This window comes from Lithobates pipiens, unplaced genomic scaffold (assembly GCF_037356315.1).
Source record: "Lithobates pipiens isolate NorthernLeopardFrog02 unplaced genomic scaffold, aLitPip1_a1.2 Scaffold_8, whole genome shotgun sequence".
Classification (NCBI taxonomy): domain Eukaryota; kingdom Metazoa; phylum Chordata; class Amphibia; order Anura; family Ranidae; genus Lithobates; species Lithobates pipiens.
This window is the reverse complement of record NW_027507903.1, coordinates 3,288,889-3,298,888: the sequence shown is the minus strand read 5'-3', so window position 1 is coordinate 3,298,888 and position 10,000 is coordinate 3,288,889. Positions and strand designations below refer to the sequence as shown.

The following is a 10,000-nucleotide window of genomic DNA, read 5'->3' as shown; positions in this document are numbered from 1 at the left end:
CTATCCAATCCAGAGCCGAGACAAAGGTTAGAGAAGAAAAGCGCATCTGCGGCGCGTGAATCACAGAACTCAGGCGAGTAAACAGAAGTTTTCCAGGGAATGGCTCTGCAGCGGGGGGAGGTTGTCAGGACAAGCGTGATCATTGGAGAGCACACCGAGTTCCCAGCATAGCTAGAGAACTGACCACTATGTGCTCTCCTGCCTAGTGTGGTCAGTTTCTAATAGGAAAGCAGAGGGACCGTCCCTGCCAGGCAAAAACATGATTATTGCTGCTTGTAATAATCGCATGCGACATTCAATCAATCTTGGGGACATTCAGCCTTGCCCATACGTGGTTCCAATCTCAAGAGTCTAGCGGTCTGCTTTAGGATTTTTCAATTTTTATTTCAGTATAATCCCCATTGGGGAGATTTTCCCTCACTTCCTGTCTGTGACCCCCCCCCCCTGTACAAGAAGTGACAGATTGGAAGTCACGGTAAGAGGAAGGCACACGCAGCAATAAAAATCCTAACCCTATCTAAAAAAAAAATAAAAAAAAATGTATCTTCGGTAAAACAGCGAGCGGTGGTTTTCCTGGGGAGTTCTACTTTAATCACCCAGATCAGGGTGCTTCTAAACAATTTACTACAATCGCTAATAAAAATCGATGGAGCTTAGGAATCTGCAAACCCTCCATTGACTTGACTTTTCCGTCTGACGCGGGCGATGGGTTTGCTCGGCTTATCACCGGTACGTGGAGTTGAGGTGATGAGGTTGTGGTCAAGGTCACGCTCCAACCGACTCTTCTTTGGGGGATTCTCACGATCCTCCTAAAAAATAAAAAATAAAAAAATCCGTCAAGATTCTTTTGGGCAAAACCAAAAATGGGAGGAAAGCACCGTCATTGTAGGTTCAAGCGCTTGGGGGGGGGGGGGGGGGGGAAGGGGGGGGGTTGGGTGGCAGAAGCCTCAACTGCCCACAAGGTCAAGTTGTTTTTTTTTTCTGCATCAAAAACGTATGGAAATTAGGATACATGGTCTCCAATGGCATTGTTCACATCAGTGCAATCAGTTACAAAAAATAAATAATAATAATAAAAAAAAAAAAAAAAAAAAAAAAAAGGAGGGGGGATGCGGCAGGTTGGGAACCAGATGCTTCAGGGACAGTTCACACTTCATGCAGTCAAGTTCTTTTTTTTCTGCATCAAAAACGCATGGAAAGTAGGATACATGGTCTCCAATGGCATTGTTCACATCAGTGCAATCCGTTACAAAAAAAAGAATTAAAAAAAAAAAAAAAAAGGGGGGGGGATGCGGCAGGTTGGGAACCAGATGCTTCAGGGACAGTTCACACTTCATGCAGTCAAGTTCTTTTTTTTCTGCATCAAAAACGCATGGAAAGTAGGATACATGGTCTCCAATGGCATTGTTCACATCAGTGCAATCCGTTACAAAAAAAAAAAAAAAAAAGAATTAAAAAAAAAAAAAAAAAAGGGGGGGGGGGGGGAAATGGGGCAGGTTAGGAACCAGATGCTTCAGGGACAGTTCACACATTTAATGCAGTCAAGTGCTTTTGTTTCTGCATCAAAAACGCATGGAAAGTAGAATACATGGTCTCCAAAGGCATTGTTCACATCAGTGCATTCAGTTACAGAAAAAAAATAAAAAATAAAAAAAGAGGGGGGGGGGGGGGGGGCAGGTTGGAACCAGATGCTTCAGGGCCAGTTTACACTTTATGCAGTGAAGTTTTTTTTTTTCTGCATCAAAAACGCATGGAAAGCAGGTTACATGGTTTCCAATGGCAGCATTCACATCAGTGCAGACAGTTCCAGGAAAAAAAAAAATATAAAAAAAAAATAGCACACGCTGCATTTTTTTCTGCACTGAACTGGAACGCAGTAAACCTAGGGAAGCACCAATACCGAGTAATTTCACGAGTTCTCGCACATATAAAAAAAAATGCTCTCGATACCGATATTTGCGTCCATACAAAATCAATGGGCATAAATCAAAACTGCAAAGAACTGCTTGCCATTTGAACAGGAATGCGGTGTGATTCCCATCTGAATCGCATGCAGTTTCCTACACCGCTCCTGTGCGACGAACCCCAGCCTGAAGTCACTATGACCAGCTATGGGCTCACACATGAGCGGGGGTGGGGTGGGATCGAGCATGTGATTCGGAGAGGAAACGCAAGACATTCCTGTTCAAATTGAATGCGATTCTTTGCAGTGTGATGGGCGCCGACTAAGGGATAATTCACAGCAAACGTGTTTCATTTAGAGGCGCACCAAATGGACATTTTGGTGCCGAAACCAAAAACGGCAGGACGCACTTAGCCGAAAATGACAGTTTTTGAAAAATATTTATATATTTATATCATTAATATGAATTTATTGGTGCCCATTATTGGCACCTTTAACGCAAGAAAAGCGCAGGAAAAAAATACATCCCTTTAAATTCTCTGCATGTCTTCACACTGGTCCATTTGGGCTTTGCTTGTGGTGTTTAAAATCCTGCTTGGTGCATTTTTGGTCAGTTACAAAAAAACAAAACAAAAAAAATAAATAAATAAAACACGCACCCACTGGGCCAAATGCATTGAAAAACGCATCATTAACACACCTTTGTTACGTTTTTGATGCAGTTTTTTTGAGTCACATGACCTATGAAAGACACACCATAAGCAGGAAAAAAAATAAAATAAAAAAATCAAGCCCAAAATCGTAAAAATAAATAAATAAAATCAGTGAATTCGTAGTAAAATCAATTGCGAATTCACAGGAAAATTGCGGTGCGTTTTTCGCTGCCATTGTTGGCACCTTCTGCTCTCATTGGCCGAATGCCGATAACACCATTTTCAGTCAAACGATTTTGGTGCATCTCTAGTTCCAGTGCTTTTTTCTTTCCTGCATCCAAAGCGCATAGAAAGCAGATTACATGGTTTCCAATGGCATAGTTCACACAAGTGCGTTTCGGTTCCAGAAAAAAATAAAAAAAAATTAAAAAGTAGAACATGTTGCATTTTTCCTGCAGAGGACTGTACTGCAACGTGGTAAAATGCATTTTTGATGCGTTTTACCACACATTCCAGTAAAATTTCTCTGCAGAAAAAAAAAAATGACACATGTTCTACTTTTTAATTTTTTTTTATTTTTTCGGGAACCGAAACGCACTTGTGTGAACTATGCTATTGCAAACCATGTAATATCTACCTTTTTTTTTTTTTTTTTAGCCCCATTACAATGAAAAATAAAAAGAATCTGTAACGCATCCAGAAAAAGTATTTAAAAAAAAAAAAAAAAAAAAATCACTGGAACACATCAAAATCATGTAAAAAATGTGCACGCAGAAGGTGGAACCCGGAACGGAGGACATTTTTGTGAACGTTTTGTATGGACGCAAATCGCACCGCAAAATATCGGTACTCGGCATCAGTGAGTACTTGACTAAAAGTATTGGATAACTGTAGATAAGAGAACAGTATCAAAGCATCCCTAGGTAAACACATCTGGAACGCACCGAACATCTACCGAAACGCATGTCCTTATCTAAGGTAAAGAAAAGAAGAAAGAAAAAAAAAAAAAAAAAAAAAAAAAAAGGGGGGGGGGGGGGAGGGTTTGCAGCAAAACGCATCAAAAACCGCATCCAGAGTGCATTTCTATGGTGTGAACCGGTCCCTCCCAGCATGTCACAGTTAGGCCTCATTCACAAAGGTGTACTATAGTTTACGCCCCCTGTGGGGGCTGCGTTTACCCGGAGATGCACAGGTGTTCTGGGAATCCCCCTGTAGGCAGCCCCATTCAGATCTTCCAATTTGACATCCTTGTGGGGGGGGGGGGGGGCGGAGTGCAGGATAAAAACGCACACCGTCTGCATTCAGGTCAGTGATGTCACATTGGGGGCAAGTGACATGAATGGGCCTGCTCCATGCATGAAGGTGCATGGAACACCTGTGCACCCCTCCCCCCCCCGGGTGGGTAAACACGACCCTCACACGGGTGAAGGGTGTAGCATTGCCTGTGTGAATGAGGCCTCACAGAAACGTTCCCAACACAAGAAGGTTTCCCGCCGGGGTGGACCTGCAGACATAGAAATACACTTTATAACATCCACTTACCTTTGTTGTGCTGCCTTTGATGAAATTTTTTATGGTAGAAAGTAAACGGTGTCGGATTTGGGCAGCTTGTCTCCTCGGAGAGGCGAGCTCTCCTCCTCCTCTTCCTCCTCCGAGTGCTTCCTCTTGGTGCGAGCAGTGCGCCCGGCAGGCCCGTGACTGCTGCGCGGAGACCCCTTCCGCGTCCTGAGCCTCATTTTTTATGAGAGCCACATAAAAGCTGCAAACGGAAGAGAAGGATACACTTATTATATGTAAAAAAAAAAACGGAAAACACCGGCCCACCGATACAAAGGACGTTATAATAAATGTACAACGGTGGGAAATATTAAATTCTTCTTTTATTCTTTTTTAGAAAAAAAGCGGCCCATAAAAACACAAACTTGATAGCACCGAACAATTTACAGAGACACAAAATCTGCAAATGGGGAAAAAAAGGATTCACTTATATGTAAACAGCTAAAAAAAATAAATAAAAAAGCGAAAAAATAAATAAAAAAGTGTGATTGTGTGTAAAAAAATATATAATATAATATACACACACACACACGTATAGTGTGTGTTATACAAATAAAAAAAAAAAAAAATGTGTGCGTATATGTATATTACATATACACACACTTTTTTTTTTATTTGTATAACACACACTATATATATATATATATATATATATATATATATATATATATATATATATATATACACACATATATATATATATATATATATATATATATATATATATATATATATATATATATACATATACACATACACACATACATACATATACACACACACATATAGTGTGTGTTATACAAATAAAAAAAAAAGTGTGTGTATATGTAATATACATACACACACATTTTTTTTATGCTTTTATACGTGTGTGTGTGTATATATATGTGTGTGTGTGTGAATATGTGTGTGTATATATATATGTGTGTGTGTGAATGTGTGTGTGTGTGTGAATGTGTGTGTGTGTGAATGTGTGTGTGTGTGAATGTGTGTGTGTGTGTGAATGTGTGTGTGTGTGAATGTGTGTGTGTGTGAATGTGTGTGTGTGTGTGTGTGTGTGTGTGTGAATATGTGTGTGTGTGTGTGTGAATATGTGTGTGCGAGTGTGTGTGTGTGTGTGAATATGTGTGTGTGAATATGTGTGTGTGTGTGTGAATACGTGTGTGTGTGAATACGTGTGTGTGAATAAGTGTGTGTGTGTGTGTGTGTGAATATGTGTGAATATGTGTGTGTGTGTGTGTGTGTGAATATGTGTGTGTGTGTGTGAATATGTGTGTGTGTGTGTGTGAATATGTGTGTGTGTGTGTGAATAGTGTGTGTGTGTGTGTGAGATGTGTGTGTGTGTGTGTGAGAATGTGTGTGTGTGTGTGTGTGTGTGTGTGAATATGTGTGTGTGTGTGTGAATATGTGTGTGTGTGTGTGAATATGTGTGTGTGTGTGTGTGTGTGTGAATATGTGTGTGTGTGTGTGAATATGTGTGTGTGTGTGTGTATATGTGTGTGTTGTGTGTGTGTGAATATGTGTGTGAATGTGTGTGTGCGCGTGGCGCAGTAAGACCCCTTTCACACTGCGGCGTATTTCAGGCGCTTTAGCGTTAAAAAAAGCACCTGAAAGAAGCCTCATCTGCAGTCCCAATGTGAAAGCCCAAGTGCTTTAGAGCCCTTTCACAATGTCAGCGCCCAGAAAAACGCTCGTAAAGTGCCGCTTAAACTAGCAGCGCTTTACCAGCATTTTTCGAGCGTTATTGGGGCGCTTTTAAACCCCTGTGCTAGTGGTCAAATAAAGGGTTAAAAGCGCCCACAAAACGCTGCTGCCAATAGCGTTTTTCAGGCGCTTCCCATTGATTTCAATGGGAAGGGGCGCTTTAGGAGCCGTTGTATTCATCGCTCCAAAATCGCTGCAAAGAAGCTGCTTGCAGGACTTTTTTTGACGCCCTGCCAGCGCAGCGCCTTGGTGTGAAAGCACTCGGGATTTTACATTGGGATTGCAGTTGCAGCTTCTTTCAAGCGCTTTTTTTTAACGCTAAAGCGCATGAAAAACGCCTGAAAAACGCCCCAGTGTGAAAGGGGTCTAAAGGGAAAAAAAAAAAAAAAAAAGTATTTGATCCCCCTGCTGATTTTGTACATTTGCCCCACTGACAAAGAAACGATCAGTCTATAATTTTATTGGTCGGTTTATTATAACAGTGAGAGACGGAACAACAACACAAATATCCAGAAAAACGCATTTCAAAAAGTTATAAATTGATTTGCATTTGAATGAATGAAATAAGTATTTGATCCCCTATCAGCAAGATTTCTGCCTCCTGGGTGTCTTCTATCAAGGTAATGAGCTGAGATTAGGAGCACTCTCTTCAAAGGCAGTGCTCCTAATCTCTCAGCTTGTTACCTGTATAAAAGACACCTGTCCACAGAAGCAATCAATCAGATTCCAATCTCTCCACCACGGCCAAGACCAAAGAGCTGTCCAAGGATGTCGGGGACAAGATTGTAGACCTACACAAAGGCTGGGAGGGGCTACAAAGACCATCGCCAAGCAGCTTGGTGAGGAGGTGACAACAGTTGGAGCGATTATTCCCAAATGGAAGAAACACAAAATAACGGTCACTCTCGCTCAGTCTGGGGCTCCATGGAGGATCTCATCTCGTGGAAGTTCATTGGTCATGAGAACGGTGAGGAATCACCCAGAACTACACCGGAGAATCTTGTCAATGATCTCAGCTGGGACCATAGTCACCAAGAAAACAATCGGTAACACATTACACTGTGAAGGACCGAAATCCTGCAGCCCCCGCAAGGTCTCCTGCTCAGGAAAGTCCATGTAGAGGTCCGTCTGAAGTTTTCTAATCAACATCTGAATGATTCCGAGGAGAACCGGGGGAAAGTGTTGTGGTCAGAGGAGACCGAAATCGAGGTCGTTGGCATCAACTCAACTCGCCATGTTTAGAGAAGGAGGAGGAATGCTGCCTATGACTCCAAGAACACCATCCCCCACCGTCATACATGGAGGGGGAAACATTCTGCTTTGGGGGTGTTTTTCTGCTAAGGGGACAGGACAACTTCACCACATCAAAGGGACGAAATGTGTGCGTCTCTTGTACGTACTGTCTACACTCTGACCATCTCTTGTATCACGTCTGCAGTCTCTGACCATCTCTTGTATCACGTCTGCAGTCTCTGACCATCTCTTGTATCACGTCTGCAGTCTCTGACCATCTCTTGTATCACGTCTGCAGTCTCTGACCATCTCTTGTATCACGTCTGCAGTCTCTGACCATCTCTTTTATCACGTCTGCAGTCTCTGACCATCTCTTGTATCACGTCTGCAGTCTCTGACCATCTCTTGTATCACGTCTGCAGTCTCTGACCATCTCTTGTATCGTGTCTGCAGTCTCTGACCATCTCTTGTATCGTGTCTGCAGTCTCTGACCATCTCTTGTATCGTGTCTGCAGTCTCTGACCATCTCTTGTATCGTGTCTGCAGTCTCAGACCATCTCTTGTATCATGTCTGCAGTCTCAGACCATCTCTTGTATCATGTCTGCAGTCTCAGACCATCTCTTGTATCATGTCTGCAGTCTCAGACCATCTCTTGTATCATGTCTGCAGTCTCAGACCATCTCTTGTATCATGTCTGCAGTCTCAGACCATCTCTTGTATCATGTCTGCAGTCTCAGACCATCTCTTGTATCGTGTCTGCAGTCTCAGACCATCTCTTGTATCATGTCTGCAGTCTCAGACCATCTCTTGTATCATGTCTGCAGTCTAAGACCATCTCTTGTATCGTGTCTGCAGTCTCTGACCATCTCTTGTATCGTGTCTGCAGTCTCTGACCATCTCTTGTATCGTGTCTGCAGTCTCTGACCATCTCTTGTATCGTGTCTGCAGTCTCTGACCATCTCTTGTATCGTGTCTGCAGTCTCAGACCATCTCTTGTATCGTGTCTGCAGTCTCAGACCATCTCTTGTATCATGTCTGCAGTCTCAGACCATCTCTTGTATCATGTCTGCAGTCTCAGACCATCTCTTGTATCATGTCTGCAGTCTCAGACCATCTCTTGTATCATGTCTGCAGTCTCAGACCATCTCTTGTATCATGTCTGCAGTCTAAGACCATCTCTTGTATCGTGTCTGCAGTCTCTGACCATCTCTTGTATCAGGTTTGCAGTCTCTGACCATCTCTTGTATCATGCCCATAGACTGACTATCCTGGTGTGAGAGTGCTGCCTCCGACACTGAATATTCATATGAGGCTCTTGGATGGTGTTGGACGCCCCCCTAAAACTAGACAAGACAAAATCTGATCCATCCTATTACTTATATGGAGGAACGCCTCCAGTCCAAACACCAGAGACAACCTTGCCCCATTAAACACTACACTTGACAGTGACCTACCTCTCCTCCAATAGAGACAGCGGACTGCGAGCCGCCACCACTTCTATGTCTGGACTTGTGTTTCTGTACGGTATCACAATGTTGCACATTTCTCCCACCATAGCAAAAGCACAGCGAGATCAGGAGACGCGGCCGCCCCGCCATTCCCTTATATTGACACCGGAGTTACAGAACAATGAAGGGAGCGAGCTGCAGCCCGATCGGCGCTCACGCGGGTCTGCGACACGGCACAGCGACGCTTCTATTGTGATTACCTGTCCTAACCGTACCCAGAAAATACTCCATGCTGGGGGGGGGAGGGGGGGCTCCTCTGTTGTCAGGAATATTTCTTAGCTACCATAGCAACATGATTCGTCCAGCCCCGCTCTACACCAATTAGCATGAGAAGCTCCTCATTTCCAGGGAAGGCGTACGTTTACAAATCACGCTTCCCATCGCTTTACAGAAAAAAAAAAAACAATTTGTAAAACTCCACAAATAAAACGTCCGCAGAATGAACAGATTTCTGCAATAGATGCAGCAGATCGCAGCTGTACAAAGACCGCCAATGGAAGAGTCGCTGCCCATACACAAAGGATTGCAGGAAAGACGCTCGATTGTCAGTGTAGAGACACGCAGGACGAGCGATCCTCGTACGTATTAACCCCTTCCTGACCAAGTCCCGCACTTTACACGGGAACATCGGCATTAATTTTGCTAGAACCCCAAAATTAGAGATATATCTCTCTCTATATAGATTATATATACACACACACACACTCTATAGCTAGATCAAGCTCTCTGATAGTGATAGATTATATATATATATATATATAAAATCTCGCTCTCTCTATATATATATAAAATTTGGAGGTTCTAAATAAATTTCTAGCAAAAAAGTGTACATATATCTATATATAGATCGAGAGAGGAGAGTGTGTGCGCAAGCACAAGAGAACAAGAGCGAGACCGCGACAGAGCGAGAGAGGGGAGGGGAGGAGAGAGAGAGAGAGAGAGAGAGAGAGAGGGGAGAGAGAGGGGGGGAGGAGAGAGAGAGAGGGGGAGGAGAGAGAGAGGGGGGGAGGAGAGAGAGAGAGGGGGAGGAGAGAGAGAGGGGGGAGGAGAGAGAGAGAGGGGGAGGAGAGAGAGGGGGGAGGAGAGAGAGAGAGGGGGAGAAGAGAGAGAGGAGGGGGAGGGAGAGAGAGTGGGGGGAGAGAGAGAGAGTGGGGGAGAGAGAGAGAGTGGGGGGAGAGAGAGAGAGTGGGGGGAGAGAGAGAGAGTGGGGGGAGAGAGAGAGAGTGGGGGGGAGAGAGAGAGAGTGGGGGGGAGAGAGAGAGAGTGGGGGGAGAGAGAGAGTGGGGGGGAGAGAGAGAGAGGGGGGGGAGAGGAGAGAAGGGGGGAGAGGGGGGAGAGAGAGAGAGAGAGGGGGGGGAGTGAGAGAAGGGGGGGGAGAGAGAGAGGGGGGGAGAGAGAGAGGGGGAGAGAGAGAGGGGGGGAGGAAGAGAGAGAGAGGGGG

At 44.1% G+C, this 10,000-nt stretch overlaps 1 protein-coding gene across 1 annotated transcript in view; it reads right to left on the bottom strand.

Moving 5' to 3' along the window:
• CTDSPL2 (CTD small phosphatase like 2) overlaps positions 1 to 4,305 on the bottom strand; it is a 27,421-nt gene extending 23,116 nt beyond the window's left edge. The window contains 3 exon segments of the mRNA XM_077473886.1: positions 673 to 809; positions 4,099 to 4,145; positions 4,148 to 4,305. Of these exon segments, the coding sequence (XP_077330012.1) occupies positions 673 to 809; positions 4,099 to 4,145; positions 4,148 to 4,292 (329 nt within the window). The 5' untranslated portion in view covers positions 4,293 to 4,305.
• Between the last annotated feature and the right edge of the window lie 5,695 nt (positions 4,306 to 10,000).